General features: G+C 36.5%; 1 protein-coding gene across 4 annotated transcripts in view; it reads left to right on the top strand.

Annotated features, from left to right (window-relative positions):
* ROCK1 (Rho associated coiled-coil containing protein kinase 1) overlaps positions 1-19087 on the top strand; it is a 95672-nt gene extending 76585 nt beyond the window's left edge. For 2 of the 4 annotated variants that reach the window (XM_088130786.1, XM_088130785.1), the window contains exons 28-35: positions 1804-1969; positions 2925-2995; positions 3722-3810; positions 7395-7473; positions 7606-7867; positions 9388-9592; positions 14001-14057; positions 15892-19087. In XM_088130786.1, the coding sequence (XP_087986912.1) occupies positions 1804-1969; positions 2925-2995; positions 3722-3810; positions 7395-7473; positions 7606-7867; positions 9388-9592; positions 14001-14057; positions 15892-15895 (933 nt within the window). In that variant the 3' untranslated portion in view covers positions 15896-19087. Of the gene's footprint in view, positions 1-1803; positions 1970-2924; positions 2996-3721; positions 3811-7394; positions 7474-7605; positions 7868-9387; positions 9597-14000; positions 14058-15891 lie in introns of those variants that run through there. The other 2 variants (XM_088130787.1, XM_088130788.1) reach the window with 2 other exon arrangements.
* The last annotated feature ends 616 nt before the right edge of the window (positions 19088-19703 follow it).

Raw genomic sequence — 19703 nt, 5'->3', positions numbered from 1 at the left:
ACTGTTTATCACTCTGGGAACCAATCATTATAGTAACTGTGTAAAAGCTCTCTTGCCTATAGCATTCACCTGCTATTCTAGGAAGAGCTGTGAGTCCAAGAGGACTTTCAGATTGTGAACCAGCTCCATCTCAAGGAGCACCACTTTGTATAGAGCCAACAATGGCCTGTCTCTAGAATCAGTTGGCTTGTGAACCCACAGATGTTCCCCTTAAGTCTAATAGGATTAAATTTAAGACAGATCTTAAATTTTCCTATCCAGATCTTAAGAATATCCAGGTATTGAAACAGAATCTCAACAAAAATTCCTGTTCAGCCAGAGATGGCTGTGTAAACTTGGTTCATTTGCATATTGATGCTACCTCATCTCATATTGACAGGTGCCTTCCCTCCACTGGCTTCACATAGATGCTAAACAATAGGGGGAAAAGATCAAAGGTGAAACTACCACAGTGAAACTACCAAGGCTCGACCCCTCCCACTTACTGGCTGCCCTAGTAGGATGAGAACCATGGTAACACAGGGCCCCCACTCCTAAGTATCACAGCTACCCTATAAGGATAATATACAATGGTACCTCGGGTCATGAACTTAATTTGTTCCACGACTCTGGTCGCGACCCAAATTGGTCGCGACCCGAATCCAATTTTCCCATAAGGTTCAATGTAAATACTGTTAATCCGTTCTGACCCCTACGAATTTGGTCGCCAACCGATTTTGGTTGTGACCCGAATCAAATTTTCCCATAAGGTTCAATGTAAATACGGCTAATCTGTTCTGAACCATATGTATTTTTTTTTAAAACCACAAAAATATGACACAAAGTACAGTACAGTACAGTATGAAGAGAGAGAACACTAACCTTGCTTGAGGCGTGGAGGACAGGAAGGCGGGTGGGGAGGCGGTTATTGTTTGGAGGGAGAGTCCCCCTCCCTAGAGGAAGCCACGACCATATGTGTCAGCAGGGGAAAATGGCCGCAGATCCTGTTCGTCACCCGATGCGGAGTTTGCGAACGGAAGCAAAATTTTGCGAACGGTGCTGTTCGTGACCCGAATTGGTCATGAACAGAAGCGTTCGTGACCCGAGGTACCACTGTACTTGACTGTACTGAAGGCAGCTGAGATATCCAGCTGGACCAGGGGAATTTCAGTCCTCCTATATTGAGACTATTACAAATTATCCACAAGAGCAACCAATGATGTTTCCATCCCATGCTCAGCCCCAACTGAAAAGGGTCTGGATAATCTGTTTCATCCAGGGCCCTCTGCAGAAAGCCCCACCTCTTTCTCAACTAAATTCCTTAAAAAGGGAAGGTTGGAGACAGGCTAATAGTTATCTACAATAGCCAGCTTCAGCAGTGATTTCTTGAGGAGATGGTGCATACTTAAAGGCCACTGGTGTAACCCAAGTGATAACTTTCAAGGTAACTTTCATTAACCAGGTAGGACAGGGATCTAATCCATAGGTGGTGGAGCTTCCACTTCGTTAGGATCCATAGGCTCAGACTAATCCCAGATAACTTCCCAAAATGAAACCTGTGTCATCTCTGCTGGGCTTAGCCAGCCAACATTTGAATATGAGCAATGTAAGATGCTATGCAGACTTATTTCAATGGCCTAGCAGTCCATTTTCCAGCCCAGCACTTCCTAATAGGGACCGCTAACTTTAAACAATATGCTCTACACTCTCCATGGAAGTGATAACAGTGGAGAATTATTTATGAATATTCTTTACTATTACATTACCAGTTTAATTCATATAAATACTGGAAGATTGGTTTACCCTATTTTCTGTTGAATACAGCAACTTGTGGAAGAGTCCACATACAGGAATGAACTTCAGATGCAGCTGGATAGTAAGGAGAGTGATATAGAACAATTGCACAGTAAAATTTTAGACTTGCAACAAGGCATGGACTCTACTAGTGTTGCCAGCCTTCAGGCTGATGAAACAGATGGAAATGTTACAGGTAAGAGACTCAGTCTTTGTAATTCTCCATCTTGTTACACCAAAAGTACTATTCTGTTTTGACAAGATGTCAACTTTTAAATATTAATTTTTCTTTTTGGTCTATTTATTTTATACATTTGTATGGTAAATGGTAAATGAAAATAGATTTTATCCCCACAAAGGTATATGAATTTTCATGTTTATATCTCTCTAGTTAACACACACCCATACACCTAAATAATTATTCTTGGTATACAACTTTTTATCACCTTCATTTCACAGAGCCTTTGGTTCTAAAATACTGACTTGAATTTGGATATAGGTTTTGAGATTTTTTTTTATAAGTGAGAATCAAGAACTTCACCAGCTAATAATTGACTTTTAATTAAATCTGACATCATAACCATATTCTTTCATTTTATCATACTCAAACTGTCATTTAAAAATTGAATAAATTGCTTTTTTTTTCTTATTCTTTATATCTAGCTGATTCTTCCCGCATTCCTTATTTATTTCTCTTCTGTTCTTAACTTCTGTGAGTAATGGGACGAATGGGTGCTTCTTGCTTGCTCTTTTGCACTTTCATTGTGGCTTTCAATTACTGTATATTTATGCAAAAGAATTAATGCTCCCACTCCAGTATGAAATTAGATATAGTTTTTTTAACAAAAAAAAATTATGCTAAAACAGTTGCTGGCTGAGATCCTGTATAGCTAGGTCAAAACATTTCCATTGAAACAGTGTTGGTTGTAAATTTTATAACATCTTTGCAGGTTCTGCAATAGTGCCATGGTAAATGAATTTGTGATTAGGCATGAAAAATGCTTCATTCCTTGTTCTTGTTTAGCTAAGCTTACTTATTGCTATTTTATTGGTCTGTTTGATCATTGCTAATGGCTGCATGAAAGCAAATGCTCTTCTTTATAATTCTCTGTGAATAAAATGTTAATCAATATATATTGGTTTTTATATAGAATCAAGAATAGAGGGCTGGCTTTCAATACCAAACAAAGGGAATATTAAACGTTACGGATGGAAGAAGCAGGTATCCAATATCTTTCCTTTCATACGCTAAATCAAGTACTGATTTTGACTTGAATCTAAGGTGCACATAGAGTAAAATTGGTATTTACGATGGGAATTAATAAATGCAAATTTAGATATGAAATATTACAATTGCAATAAAGAAAAACAAATCAAGAGAAACTGTGATATGAAATCATTTCTGCTGTTAAAATAATTTTAGTAAACATATCTTCAGTTTATATTTGTCTTGTCTTCTGCAGAACTTGAAATTATTTAACTCAGATGTGAAAATATTTTGATACTTATGCAATAAATGTGTTACCAAATGTGATTTGGCTAAATAAAACCATTTTGTATTACTTTATTTGCCTTTCATTGTAATATACAGGTGGTTAGCTTAAAGTTTCTGTGGCTACTCATATATACAAGACTTCAGGCCTGCTACTTCCTTTTTTCCTTTATGTTCAAACTGTACTTTGCTTAGTCTGAATGAAGTATGCAATATATTAACAATGTCATAGGTTTCTAGTCTTGGTGTGGAAGGTAGAAGTGCAGGGAAAAGGAATGAGGGTACCCAAAGGCTTGTGCTTGCTTAGGCTTATAATGCAGAGCTGTGGTTGACCATTATTTCTAAATATCCTTTCTTGTGCCCAGAAAATTTGAAGTCCTAGAAATGCCTTTCGTCATGAGCAAGCAGAACATATGTATTAACAGCGTCTTTTCTTTTCCTCTTTTTTTCTCCCAGTATGTTGTGGTCAGCAGCAGGAAGATTCTATTCTATAACGATGAACAGGACAAAGAGCAATCTAATCCATCTATGGTATTAGATATAGAGTACGTTTTTCTAATATTAATTTAAGATATAAGCAAAATAATTTTGAAGTCTCTAATAGTAAACAATTAGGAGGAGTCTGGTAACATCTTTTCAGACTAACACATTTTATTAAAAGGCAGAAGCTTTTATGAGCTCACTTCATCAGATGCACTGGAGTGACTAGAATGATATAGGATTTAATCTGGGATGGGGATGCTAGTTATGCAGATTAACTTCACTCAATTATGGTAGCAAAGTTTCTTTTTTCCAAGATGGAAAAGAGATAAGACACTCCATTACAGATCTCAAAGTAGCTATTTGGGGAAGGGGGGACCTTCAGTAATCTCTTGTTCAATTATGCTAGTGAACTCACATACATCAAAAGGTTTCAGACTATCTCTGAACACAATGGATTTTTAACACATTTCAGTTGTTACTGCTACTTGTAATCTGTCTCACATGTAAGTTGCATCTGCATAACCACCCTGTCTTTTGCTTTTTCCTCTCTTCCTTTTCACCTTATCCCAATTTAAAACTATATCAGACTGGTCACTCCATTGCATCTGATGAAGTAGCTGTGGCTCTCAAAAGCTTATGCCTTTTAATAAAATGTTTTGGTCTGAAAAGATTCTATCAGATTCCTCCTGATTTTTGGAATCCAGCAGGATCCCTACTTCCAGAAACAGAACTTTTGGAAAAGTATGAAGTATTTGGATAATTGCCTGAAAAGGAACATTATTTAGCTCTTAACTCGTTTTGTGATTCTGTATAGTATTTATTTCCACATAGTATCAACCTTATGGTTTATACTTGATTATTTTTAATTGTTCCATCAAGTTGGTGTCAGCTCTTAGTGACCGTATGGATGGATTTTCTCCATGATATGGTTTGTACTGCTTGAGAGGAAAGTAGTTGTTTTTAGAGGGTGACAAAAATACTCTTCTGGTAGTAGTTTTGTGAATAATATGTAATATAAGTAGGTATATTTGAATGTGGGTGTTTAAAGGTAAAACTATGGTAAATATTGAATGTTCATAAACCCCTAATCATGGGATGCAGAAATATCATATCGTAGCATTTATGCAACATAGAATTTATTATTAAAAAAAATAACCATGGTTGTCATAGAAATAATTCTGAATATTTGTTCACATTGTTGACATGTCATCAAATGCATTTTACCTCAATGTCCACCCTACTCTGTTGCCAAAATCAGATTGATCAATATCATTGGGGTTCTTTTGTTTTAAGGTGATTTAAAGAATTAAAAATTGTGTTCATTATTTTAATAGTCTGGGCTTTGTAAAAATCCTCTAAAGTTTAAAAACTTCAGCTATATATCTTACTTTAGTGCCATATGGTGGGGCGTAATTGTAATATAGTATGTATGTTCTCAGAAGAAATGTCTGTGGAGAGTAGATACAGATTACATAAAGAATATTTAAATTTATCAATATAAAAAATTTTGTTAGCATGCTTTTTCTGGGATTCTAATGGTATATGTATTTTCTTCATTTATAAATACTATGTGTTGATCAAGCAGTGTGTTCCATGAGCAGAATAAGGAATAATATCCCTTATGAATATTTGTTTGTTTATATATCAAATTTATCACCGCCCATCTCATTAAAAAGCAACTCTGGGCAGTTTACAGAAGAGATAAAATCAATTAAAATGCAATATAAAACAATCTTAAATAATAAATAAATAAATTCCAAGGGATGATAAAATTGTTGAACAGCTTGGGGAGTGTCATCAGGGCGCCAGCCAACCCCAGGATTGATTACAACTCTTGTTGCCCCATGCAAGCTGACACAGCCAGGTCATAAGTCCTTTCCAGAAAACCAGGAGGGTAGGGGCCCTCTGCACCTCTGGGGGGAGAATATTCCAAAGGGTGGGGGTAATGGCAGAGAAGGATCTCCTCCTGGGCCCCGCCAGCCGACATTCTCTTGCTGACGGGATCCACAACATGCCCTGTCTGCCTGACCAGGTGGGACGGGTTGATGTGATAGGGGTGAGATGGTCCCTTAGGTAACCTGGACCCATGCCATGTAGGGCTTTAAAGGTGATAACCAACACCTTGAATTGGACCCAGAAGCAAACTGGCACCCAATGCAGCTCCTGCAGCAGAACTGTTATATGTGCAATCCTTGGGGCACCCAAGATTGTCCACGCGGCTTCATTTTGAACGAGCTGTAGCTTCCGGATACTCTTCAAGGGTAGCCCCACATAGAGTACATTGCAATAGTCTAACCAAGAGATGACCAGGGCATGAGTGACTGACTGGACAGCCTTCTGATCCAGGAAGGAGCGTAACTGGCGCACCACACAAAGGTGGGCGAAGGCCCTCCTGGCCACGAATGCCACCTGCTCCTCGAGCAGGAGTTGTGAGTCCAGGAGGACCCTCAGATTACACACCCGGTCTGTCTGGGGCAGTGCAACCCTGTCCAAAACCAAATATGATAAATTCCTGGATGCAGAGGGGCCTCCAATCCACAGCTACTGCATCTTACTAGGGTTCAGCTGAAGCCTGTTGCACCCCATCCAGACCCCCACAGTGTCCAGGCACCGCAAAAGGGTGGTCACAGCATCACTCAGGTCACCCAGGATGATGTAAAACTCGGAATCATCTACATATTGATGATACCTCATCTCATGGTAATGGATGATCTCACCCCATGGTTTCATGTAGATGTTAAAAGAGGAGTGGAGAGAGTACTGAACCCTGTGGCACCTCACAATGGAGGGGCTGCAGGCTGGATCTCTCACTCCCAATCAACACCAATTGGGATCGATCTTGGAGGTAGGAAGAGAACCAGCACAAAACTCTGCTGCCCACTCCCAACTCCCAAGTCGACCCAAAAGGATACCATGGACAAAAGCTGCTGAGAGGTCAAGAAGAGCAAGGATGGATGCACTACCCCCATCCTGCTCCTGCCAGGGATCATCCATGAGTGCGACCAATGCAGTTTCTGTCCCAAATCGTGATGGAGACGGGTCCAGATAATCCATTTCCTCCAGGATCTCTGGAGCTGCAATGCCATCACCTTCTCAGCCACCTTCCCTAAAAAGGGGAGGTGGGAGACTGGACGAAAATTGTCCAATATGGTGGGATCCAGTCATGGTTTCTTGAGGAGGGGATGCACCAGTGCCTTTTTAAAGGTGGCTGGGAAACTCCCTCCCTCAAGGATGAATTCACCATTGCCTGGACCCCCCCACATGTCACCTCCTGAGTAGCCTTAACCAGCCAGGAGGGGCATGGATCTAGTTGACAGTTGGTGGCATTGACCATCCAGAGGACCCTGTCCACTTCCTTGGGTCCAACAGGATCAAATCAATCCCTGATAACAGGGTAAGTCCGTACCCTGGCCATCTCTACAGACCATGCCCCACGCTTGGCATCCAACTGGAACTGAATGCAAGCGATTTTATCCTCCAGAAGCCCAGAAAACTCCTCTGTGCAGCCCTGTAAATGAGCCACTAGGCCCCCCATATATTAATATGAAATATTAATATGAAATATTCAGCATTTTATTTTAGAATGATAAATTTGCCTTGTACCAAGAATGGCTATTAACACAATGTAATAATAATTTTATTTCAGTAAATTGTTCCATGTTAGACCAGTTACACAAGGGGATGTTTATAGAGCAGAAACTGAAGAAATACCCAAAATATTTCAGGTAAAAACTTTTGTATATTTGTTTTTAAATATTCATAATTTATACAGTTTGTTCACCTGGTTAATATGTATTTATATACACAGGGACTGACACAAACTTTTAAACTTTTTTGTTTTGTTTTGCTTTGCTCAGATTCTATATGCCAATGAGGGGGAGTGTAGAAAAGATTTGGAAGTAGAATCAGTACAGCCAGCAGAGAAGACAAATTTTCTGCATCATAAAGGTCATGAATTTGTCCCAACTTTATACCATTTTCCAGCCAATTGTGAGGCTTGTGCCAAGCCTCTCTGGCATGTATTTAAGCCACCCCCTGCAGTGGAATGTCGCCGATGCCATGTTAAGTGCCATAAAGATCACTTGGATAAAAAAGAAGAATTAATAGCACCATGTAAAGGTATGGCATAGTTTGTTTGTTTTTAAATATTGTTCAGTGTGTTCTAACAGTTTGGATACCGGGTAAGTTAAATGAAGTTTCTGTTGAAATCTGTTCATCTAAATCCTGATTAATTTGTCTAATTTGGCTGGAGTCCAATTTATACATATATGAGAATAAATCTAATTGAGCTCAGATAGACTTAAATTTGTGAAGCAAGCATATGTTGCAGTGTACTGTTAGTTTGAATCCAACCCAGTTTTTACTGTTTTGATGAGAACAGTTTGTATTTGTAAAATCAAAGGAACAATCATCTCAGGAACAAATATGTGCAGATTTGGAATATGCATTAAAAGTTGAATTATAGCCATTAAGGGTGCTATCCTAAATATACTTACAAGTGAATATGGTTCAGTATAATTCCAAATAGAGAAACAAACAATTATTGTGGAATAAAAAGTTTATATAGGAGTTGGGCCTTTTCACCTTCAGCAGCCCAATATTTTATGCTGAATGCTAAAGCCTATTTTGAATTCTAGTTAGTTGGTTCATTAGTATGGTCATTGACCAGAATTCTGCAGATTAACATATATACTTCATCTTTCAAATGAAATAAAATAAAACATAAAACTACATCTACACAGCTGAGACAACTTGACTTTGGTCCATCATCAAAATAACTTTTTGAAAATTGATACTGTTGCAGCTTTTTGCAAAGATGATCTATACAGTGTCAACTCATAATTATCCATAATCAGAGAATCAAGGCCTTCTAGAAAAAAAGCATTTTAGCCAGTGGACAATAATACATATCCATGTGCCTGCTCCACTTTAGTCTGAGCAGCTTCCCTCTTTTGTACCACATTAGGAACCTATCAGGTCAGTTGGAATATATTCCTTAGGAATTAGACTGGTCCCTTTCCAGAGGCGCAGAGAACCTGTATGGTTCCAGTGAGCTCCAGACAAAAGTTGCACATGAGCTGTAACCAAAATGTAACTTTAGCACTTCTAGAATATGCTGTGCCCCTCTGGAATAGCGAAAGGATTGTATTGCTACGCTGATCTTTGCATACTTTTGATGTGCCCTGCGTTTGGTGGACTTACGAAAAACTACACTGAAATATTTAAAGATTATAACTTGCTCTATTGTCTGATCATTTCATTATCAGGAGGGACTCTAGGATGCTGTGCAAAAATTAAGATCTTGATTTTAGTATAATTGTTCTCAAGTGCTTCCTCAGAACAATATGTGGGTAAGGCTCTCAGATGAATCTTAAGCTTGCATGATCATACACTCAGCACCAGACTGTTAGTGAAGGTCAGTGAGCTTTTTAAAGAAATAATTTGCATTGTCTTTTATATTCTGTATATTTTAAATGCTCTTTCTGTGCATCACTCCAGGCTCCCATTGGAAGGAAAAGCAGATGGTGATGATGATAATAATAATAATAATAATAATAATAATAACTTGCAAACAAAATGGGGGGCTATGCATTCTTTGTTCTCAAACAGTTTGGCTCTGTTTGTTTTCTTCTCAATAGTAAGTTATGACATAACTTCAGCAAGAGATATGTTGCTGTTGGCACCCTGTCAGGAGGATCAGAAGAAATGGGTTTCTCATTTAATAAAGAAGATCCCCAAAACACCTCCATCTAGTTTTGTTCGTGCTTCACCCAGGACTCTTTCCACAAGATCTACAGCAAATCAGTCATTCAGGAAAGTTAAAAATACTTCTGGAAAAGCTAGGTGAGATATGAACAGACTACATTTTAATCTTTTTCCTAATAGAAAACTACTTTTTGACTAGATTTTCATATAAAATACTGTTTTGTGTTATGTGAAACCAGACATTGTGGGTTGTAAATTAGAGCTTGGGGCAATTCTCACTTATTTAAAAATCCATGTTAAAACAAATAATGGCTTTATGCAAAGAAATAATATACAGCATGCAAACCCAGTCTTAGTATGCTTTTAGCAATATATATGTATATGTATATGTATATGTATGTAATATAGAGTTTAAATTATTATTTCTATTTATAAATAACTTTTACCTTAAATGGATGCCCTATGAATTATGTGAACTGAGATAAATGTTCCTTCATTCACTCATTCATCTTGTGTGGCCACGCTTCTTGTACAGTGCAACCCTGGGTGGCTAACATCAGGTTAAAACAACCATTTAAAAGCCACCAAAAACCATGCTACAGAAGGCACATCCCCTAGGTCCTATAACTGATGTTTTTTAATAGAAGGAACCTGGAACATGCCCATCTTATCAGATTTGTGGGATGGGCAGCATAATTGTAAATAGGCAGTCTCACAAGTAACCTGTAATGACCCATTAAGGGCTTTATATATGATAAGGTGATAGCCATCAGCTCGAATTGCACCCAGAAGCCCATACAGCTTGCAAACCAGTGGTATTACATGATTGTCCACTGGCACACATGTAACTACCTGAACCACTGGTCCATTCTGGACCATTTGTAGCTTCTGAGTGGTTTTTCGAGGGCAATCTCTTGTTGCAATAGTCCAAACAGGAGATGACTGAGGCATGAGTAACCATGAGCAGGGCTTCCTGATCCAGGAATGAGCACAGTTTGTATACAAGATGTGCAAAGGCTCTCCTGACCATTACTGCCACCTGCTCCTCAAGCTTTTGATGCATAAGCTGAAGCCTATTCTCACACAGCCTCTAGACACTAAGAGAGAACCTTGATCGTATTACTTAATTGGCCAGGAGTAGAGATGTATAGCTGATTATCATCAGCACTTTGATGATACTTACCCTCATGCTGATGGATGACTTCACTGAGTTGATGTTAAATAGATGTGGTGGAGAGTAGAACCCTGAGGAAATACGGAAAGCAGGGGGTTAAGGGTGGATATCTCCTCCACCACAACCAACAGGAATTGGCCTTAGAGGAAGGAAGAGAACCACTACAATACGATGATTCTCATTCCAAACCCCCTAAACCTATCCAGAAGGATACCATGGTAGTTGGTATTGAAGGTTGCTGATCAAGAAAGGCCGTGATTCACCATCCCCATCCCAACCCCACCAGAAATCATCAGTAAATGTCATCAGTACTGTATTGATACTATACCTGGGTCCAAAACCCAATTGAGAAGGCTCCAGATAATCTGTTTCGTTCAGGCCCTCTGAAGCTGCAACCGACCATCTTCTCAACTACAACCTTTGTTGGAGACAAAACAAACATTGTCCAGCACCATTGGATCCAGCAACAGCTTCTTGAGAAGGGGGTGGTCCACCATCTCTTCAAGTGCTGACAGGATCACCTTGTCATGCAAGGATGAGTTTACCACCACATGGATCCAATCATATCTCTCCCAGAAGGCCTTGACTAGTCAGGAGGGACATGAATCTGATACAAAGATGGCCACATTTACAGCCCCAAGAACCCTGTCAACTTCCTTATGTCTAACAGCCTCAGTTTCTTCCCAGATAACTAAGATAGATTGTGCCACAGTCAACCAACTCCATAGGATCTGTATAGTTGGACTCTAGTTCAGAGTGCATCCAAGAAATTTTATCCAACATATACTTTGAATAGACTTCACAATGGCCCTGCTGATGTTCCTCTCGCACCCCCTTCTCAGGAGGTCCTAGGTCACCTTGAACAGGGCCACCAGCCAACTATCTGCAGACAGGATAGGGGTGGAAAAATAATTATGTGTTGCTGTTCTTACTGGCATAAGGTAATCCTTAATAAAGGCTCTTACCCACTTTTGATTAGATTCACTCTTCATCTTCCTGAAGTGATGCTCTAAGCATCTCTTCTGTCATTTTATCTCCCAGACTTCCTCTGAAATCCAAGGGGTTCCCCAGAATCCACAGGTAGGGAGAGTAACCCTCTCATTTCTTTGTCACCCTCTAATTTCAAGCAGTGACTAAGGCCTCAGTCAAACTGTGCATCCCTCTGAAATTCAGGTTCCTAGGGCAGAACAGTCCCATAGGTTGTTCTTCCTCTGGCAGGGAGCATATGTAGAGAACTCTAAGGCAACCATACCATGACAAGAGACTGATGTTAACATTCTCCACCTCCAAATCACATCATTACTGTGTTGGGCCTGCATTAATCTGGATAAGGTCCATGGTTACCATAGTGGCCATAAGCTCCCAAACCAGCTCTGCATTCATACCCAGGGAAGGCAAATTTAAGTCTTGAAGGACCATAAGTCTGAGGATCTCCACTGCAAACCTAGCAGCTCAGACAGCAAAGCTACTCTGCTACTAATTATTCTTACTGTAATACTTTTAGTTCCTTTGAAGCATCATCTCTGCTTTTACAATAACACAAGAAAAGATAATCATCTTTTAAAAGTGCTTTTCTTTTGCATAATTCCACTTTTATTCCATCTCTTCCATCATTCTTTCTGCTTCACTTGCACATTGTGCAGTTCTTATTCAACTACAGTATGATTCTTGTAATATTGCTTCTGAAATTGCAGAAGTCATACAATATTAGTTTTATTTCATTGTGAAGGTTGTGTTAATGGCTAAGTTTCTCAGCATCTTTCTTCTAACACAGTGGCATTTACTTTATTCAGTATTATTTAGTTCTAAGTCATTAGTGCATACAGTATTCAATTACACTTTCTCCAGATGTAATTTCTGTACCATTCTTGAGATTTAATATTGTAGCTTCCTGTGTTTATTATTGATGTTAATTGTCAGGGAACAGGGCTATTCACAGATGATCACACTGATATTTTTTTTAAAAAGTAACCTCTTAAAATATAGAACAACTGAAATAACTAATACTTAGGCCAAATGTTTTGCTTACTAAAAGCATTATTACTACCTTTAATTCTGATTCTTTTTTGTATTTTGCAGCATCCTCAGCATTTTCCACCTGCTATTAGGCAGTGTTTTTACTGGGATTACCTATCTAATCATATACATGATCTTCCTTCTTACAGGGTGCTATATCACTTGAGATAATCTAGCTTGTTATGCATAAATAAAGTTCTGAGTGTGGCGAAAATAAGTAGAATAGGTGGAAATCCATATGAAAACTGCATTTCTCCCAAATGTTCTAAGTTGAGGGTATATATCTATTGGCTTGGCAAATATTTAACTATTTGGATAATGTGAAATATATGTTAAAATAAAATAATTAACCAGTTAGTATAAACAAAAATTCTCTGATTCTACTCTTTAGTGCTTGTTCTTGTATTGAATTTTATTGGAGCCATTTAATTTATATGTATGGTTACAGAGCCTAAGATTTACAAAAGCTAGAAAGACTGGGCAGAAGATTGTATATTAAAAATGAGGCCTCTAGAGTGATTTAGTTGTTGCTGTTCACTGTATTAAATATAGTGAGCTGTGAGAGAAGTCAAGTTTACAGTATGATGTTGGATTTTAATATTTCTGATTTTGCAATTTTATTACTATTTTATGATATTTTAGGCCTCATTGAATAGTGGAGTGTTAGGGTAGAAATAAAATGAATTAGAATTTGGTAAAATACTAGTTTTGTATTTGGCCTTCTGGATCAGTATCGATTTTAGTTATGGGCAGTAATCTTTTTATTTCAGATAGTTTTCACTTTCACCCAATTAGTTTTTAGTTACTATAAAATAAATATGGAAAAACAGCAGAAAACATCTGTATATGACACACTTTTGTTACAGTATATATATTCATATAGTCATTATATAGTACAATACGCCTCGAAGAGAAAATCATCTATACTTTTCTAAAAAAACAAAACTTACTAACAAGATCTAACAAGATTCTTAGGGAGCAATTCATATATATTCTTAGCTCTTTCATCTGTAAATCTCATTGTTTAATTCCTAAGCATTTTAAAATTTTGATCTCTTAAAACAATCTGCTTTTGCATTATTTAAAAAACCTAAAACTTCAATCTAAGAGAGAGAGAGAAAGAGAGAGAGATTTTCTTCACTTTGCCAAAACAATTCATTTGTTGTTGTTTCTCCTCCTCTTTCTTTTGTTATCCCCACTGCTCATGAATTCATATTTTGGATTTGGTCTTCCATTTTATTCTGTATCAACATTCAGATCACTTCTCCTAGACCACCATTTTTTTCACAGAGTGTACAGTTAGCACTCAGGGCGTATGGCAATTATCGTGAAATCTTAATTTCTAAATTTCAATAGGTCAAAGGAATATGGATCTGTGGGGGACATTACTCATTCAGAGAACTCAAGTTACTGGTGAGTAGCTTTTGCTTTTAAACCCACTGGTACTTGTGTCATGTAACAACAGTAAGAAAGCAAAATTGCTTTCTTCAAATAATGAAAAAGGAACTTTCTCAAAGTAAAAAAAAAAACCCCAATTTCTCAAACTCTTGGATTGTGTATGTTTTTTTTAAGAAATCTATTACTTTTGCTTCCCTTGGTCCTTATATATCATTTGCTCAAAATCTTTGTTATGCTACACTGTTCACTTCTTGATACTGTTTGTAACAGAACAGTATGTATATCTTCAAAACAATCTTAGTTCTACTATGCAGAACATGCCATGGTGATGGAATCCTATCTTGTGAAAAGTACATTTCTCTTTTGTACTTTTTACTGGTTCTCTATTTTATGGTGAATGTATCTTTGTTATCCACAACTCCATCTAACCTTAGAAAAATCCATTTTAATTCTGATCAACATTTTTAGGGCATTGCTTAAAACCAAACACATTTCATGGGTAAGTAAGATAGAGTTCAAAAAAATATTCCAAGTTGATCACAGTAATTTTGATTATGCCAACTTCATAGTTTTTGGATAGAACAGAAAAATCAGTAATATTATATCATTTGTAATTTGAATGTTGGTCTTGTTTCTTCCTTTTTTCTCAGGAAGATTAGAGCATTTTACATACGCGCTTTCAGATATTTTCCTACTCAGACATTACTTATCTTTAAAAATTGTCCAGATACTCCAGTTAGTACAGAATAGGATGCAAACTCATTGAGGCAGGCCTTCCAATTTTATTCAAAGTTTTGTACTGTCTTCCTGGTCTTAAAATCTAATACTGTAAATTTGTGTCATAACTGAACTATACATCCAGCCATTAATACTTAATGTAAATATTACATTAGGGATGAATTTATTAATTTTTCCTAAGAAAGTCATTCTCTTTTCGGTCGGTCTTGCCCCCTTTCTCTTCCCAGTTCTGTCTAGAATAACGTTAACTTTCCTTTGTTATTCTGAATTATTTATAAATGCTGGGTATTCTTGTATAATGAAGAACCTATAATGTTCTCTACATTGTAAGAGAAATACAAAATAATCTTATTTAAATTCTGAAAAGTAAACACCTTTGCATGGTATACTAGGGGTCAAAATTGTACAAGATATTTTTCGTAGGTTTCTGGTAATTTTAATATGGAAAATTGAAAGTAGGGACATCTGCACAATAATGAAAACACTTTAACATGAATTTGAGAAAGAGGAACATATTTTTCTAGTCTGGAGTACCTTGTGGGACAATTACTACTTTTTAAATTTGTCTATTGAGAACTGCCACCATGCTGTAGTTGGAGGAAGTATTTTGGAATATAACCACAATGAAGTGCTTTAGAAACTGGATTTAAAAGGGTGTTTTGTTTTAGAAAATCACAGATCAGCAAAAATAATAAAAATCTGAAACAACTGCTTCTTCCTGTTTTGATAAGTTCATGGGAATAGATGTTTGAAAGTTTCATCTTAAATATTTGGTAATTTAGTTTAGTTATTAGGGTGTGTCACTCCTTTATCAACTATTTTATTAGATAAGTCCATCACCAGTTCTTTAGTATATTAAACTTAAACAATGAACAAGAAGTGAGGGGAGCACGAAGTTCATGCAAGCTGGCTAGCGCTCATAATTATTAAGGAAATACATGAAGTATGAAGGGATTCTGGTTTTCCAAACATGAATATTTTACAAATATTGCTGTAGATTCTCTAGTTTAAAAGATAAAAATGTTGTTGTTTTCTTAACTCTATAATGTAATATGAAATGATAAAAACAGTTGTAATTCTGTTTGTTTTTTGTCTGTCTTGTTTATTCCAGTTAACAATATATGCAAGCTTCATGGATCTGACATGGTGCAGTCTGAGAATGGTGGGCTTTTTTCACCATACAGAGGTGTTCCGACCGGTTGTTCTTTCCGATACAACTTTCACAAGCTTCAGGGCTAAGACTGCTATTACTCACTCCTCCTTGCTTTGGCATAAAAAGCTCGCTGAGGGTATCTTATTGCGGGTTTGCCTTAAGGTAGATTAGATTAATTATTACTATGTAATGCAAATAAAAGCAAATAAAGCTTAGGGTTAGTGCTGCCTTTGGAAATTCCTAAAAAATAATGCTTGTCAATCTTAATGGAATATGGTAAGCTTTTCTCATATCAGTGAGAATGAGAGAACTATTTACCCTATGAGAGGGGTATTTATATTGGGATAAGCACACAGACGAGTATAGAAAGAAGGTATCTCAAACTGAGAGAAGCTGAAATTTTCATTGAAGACTCGAAGTTGTGCTGAAGAAAGCAGCAAAATTTGCTTGAAAACAAAGCCTTATATAATCACTTGAACTTCAGTGCCTTTTCTGCATTGTTATTAATGCTAATCATTCATGAGATAGCTCAAAATATTACACATTTTGCTTTACAAAATATTAACTTCACATATTGGTAAAGGAGGAGAAAATGAGTAATTAAGGTAATCTATGCATTATTGCCAAGCCATACAGAATTGTTTTTCAAGTGGCATTAGAAGTTACTGTTAAAACAACCAAATTTGGAAGTGTATTTTGGTACATAGTTGTTCCATAAATTGTGTAACATGTTTCATTAACAATTTGAAGTGTGAATTACAGCAAGCATACACACACACATGCATATGTATGCTCTGTTTAAAATGTAAATTATTGTTAGAACACTTTTATTGGATGTTGCCCTTTTAGTGCCTTATTCTGAGAACTCTTTTCCTCCTGTGTCAAATAAGTTTAGAAATCTCAAATACATATTACTGTGTGTCATTGGTTTTGATTGAATTATTGTAGGATCTACTTCCATTTTCACTTGTACAATCTTGAATAAAACTGTCGGTTACCAAGAAATAATTTAATCATAATAAAAATATTAATAAATGTTTGTACCATGAAAACAAATTAAACCTCTGTAACATTTTAAAATTCCAGGTAATACAGGAGTTGAATACTTTTAAATTCTTGTCTTGTAGCAGGAATATTATTATGGTATTAACCGTATGATTTATTTTATTTCTTAACCAAATACCTCTTTAGTAATTTATAATGGCTTTGCAGTTATGTATTAAATAAGAAGCACTGGAAAAATGATTCGTCTCCATGACGATTTGCATGTTTCAAGTGGTGTTGAAAGCCTCAGCAATAGATATGTAATAAGCATATCTGTTAATAAAATGGTAATGACTCGTGCTCATTTAATACAAAATAAAACTAATTTATGAAATAATTATTTTGAAAATGACTCTGGTATTTTTCTCCAGAATACACTTCCTAGGAAGTTTTGGAAACTGTTATACTTTCAGATGACCAACTGTCAGCATATTTAAATCTGATGCAACTTGATAATTTTTAAAAAATTAAATTTTTATAATGTCATAATACATTTTAATACAGGGTAAAGTAGTAGAAATCTCATAGGATATTAAAGAACTTGTTTTGATAACATAAATTGTTAAATCCCATTTAACTAAGCGCATAATGATTTCCATCAGAAGGATTATACCAGGTACACAGCTCTTAAACTATTATATTTACATGTATTTTAATTTATGCATGAATCATGGTTGTTAATAAAAATATGTCAAGTTGATTTCTGCACTCTGGAAATCAGTGATAATGCTCTATCGCTATACACAAATATTGTGGACTCTAGCAAAGCTTAGATAAGTGATAGAGTTGATCAGTGAAGATTGACAATGAATACTGAAAAGTTAAGAGACTTTAGGATGCAGAAAAGAAATCTAAAGAAGGCCAGAGGAGTTTGATTTTGTCAAAGTGGTCTGAGAAAAGAGGACAGAGTGTTTGAGATAGGAAGACGAAAGACTGTGGGATGACTGACAAGTAGCATGATAGAAGGCACAAAGATCAGCAAGTGGAAAGAAGGAACAAAGGAGGATCCATGTGCTTGAGATACCAGATGGTATACAGCCAAAAAGATGGGACTGACAGGTGGAGAACAAGTTTTGTAACTGATTCAGAGCTTGGAAAGATTGACAGAGTGATTATGGTAAGATGGGCTGATTTGTCTATAGTGAAGACAGAAACTATCTTGAAACTGAGAAGATGGTTAACCAAGGATATGGTTACAGAATTTATAGGGTGAAAATGTATGGAATTTGAAATGGTTTGAGCTTGAAATGCTCTACAGTATTCCAAATTGAAAATAGATGTTCCAACTGTTGTTGAAGAGTTCTGACCTCTAAATGGCACCATTTTGAGTTGGAAAAATTTTGTCAGAATAATGGCAGAATGATTCTAGTGAGGTTCAGAACAACCCATTTCAATCTTGCTTTTATTTTATCCTAATTAAAATTGAGGGTTTTTTAAAAAAAAAAAAACTCCATGAAGACAAATAGGAGTTAATAGGTTTGGGGGGGGTTTTACAAATAGGTATAAACATTACCTGTAAATGTGCAATTTACAATTTTCTTGCCACTATTAACAATTTTGATAAATGGGATGAGGGATGCCTAGGAGGAAGATAGAAATAGCCTAAAAAGTACATATCCAAATAGTAGCTTAATAACACCAAAACTGGCATAGAATTGTATATGATAGGGAGAGGTATACTGATGCAGAACAATACTGGTCCTGCTATGAAATGTTGCCATGCATTCTGGAGAATTATGCCTAAGCCCAAAATTTAGGGTACCCAATTGTTTAATCTCCAGGGGCTATTTTGTAATGTTCAAGAATTCATTCCTGTGGTGTGTAATTGTAAAAATCTAGTCATGCCTAGTTGTGAATTTGATGTCAGGCACCTCCCTGCAGTGTCAGTATATTATGTGTTTTAATGCTACAATTTCAACTATATAATGTATCAGGTTCTGTATTTCTAGTACTGTTAAGTTTTCATTTTGCTGGTTGGTTCTTTGGTATTCCTCAACCCATATGTATATATTTGGCACCATATAAATCCATTTCATGAATCATTTGGAGTAGCTGTTGCCTGTAAAACATTATGCTGCAATAAACCAATGAGTCTTTGAATTGCCAAGAAGTTGTTTTAGTGTTCCATGGCTGTTTCAGAAGTGAGCTTTTAATAGTGGGGGAAAAAAACCAATATCCAGTATCACATTTTTATAACACTAACATTTTAGCTTGTTAAAAAAAAAACATAATGGGCATCAAAAACAATTAAAAACCAAGTGTAAATAAATAAATACTCAGTTTTATTCGAAGGCGATAACTACAGGCTGTTGAATGTTTTAAGTGGTAATTCTGCAGTGGGCTGGGGAGAAGGAGTGGGAATCTAAATTGGCCAGCTAGGACATAGTTGGAACAGAGGTGTTTAAGAACATTCTTAAAAAAAAAGTTGCATTCAACAACCTTTAAAAGGATTTGCTTAGGCTTATATTGCACTAGCAATATAAAAATGTTGATACATTTTTTTCCTGTAAAGCACTTCACATTGGGAAGAGAAGAAACCTGGTTTGTATTTGGGGAGGACTGAAAGAAGAGTGCAGATGTGAGTGGGAACATTACAATCTAAGTCATTAGTCTGAGTTAAAGAGACTGGTTGCCATTATCCATATACAGTATATCTATATTCTATTGAAATCTAAAGCCTTTTAAAGTATCAGCAAGCACTGATCCTTTATTCCTATACTGGACAC

Source organism: Python bivittatus, unplaced genomic scaffold (assembly GCF_059951505.1).
Source record: "Python bivittatus isolate LINGU-HERP-01145 unplaced genomic scaffold, Pbiv_v1 ctg000840_np1212, whole genome shotgun sequence".
Taxonomy (NCBI): domain Eukaryota; kingdom Metazoa; phylum Chordata; class Lepidosauria; order Squamata; family Pythonidae; genus Python; species Python bivittatus.
Note: the sequence above shows the minus strand (reverse complement) of the source record. Positions and strands in the feature narration are given on the sequence as shown.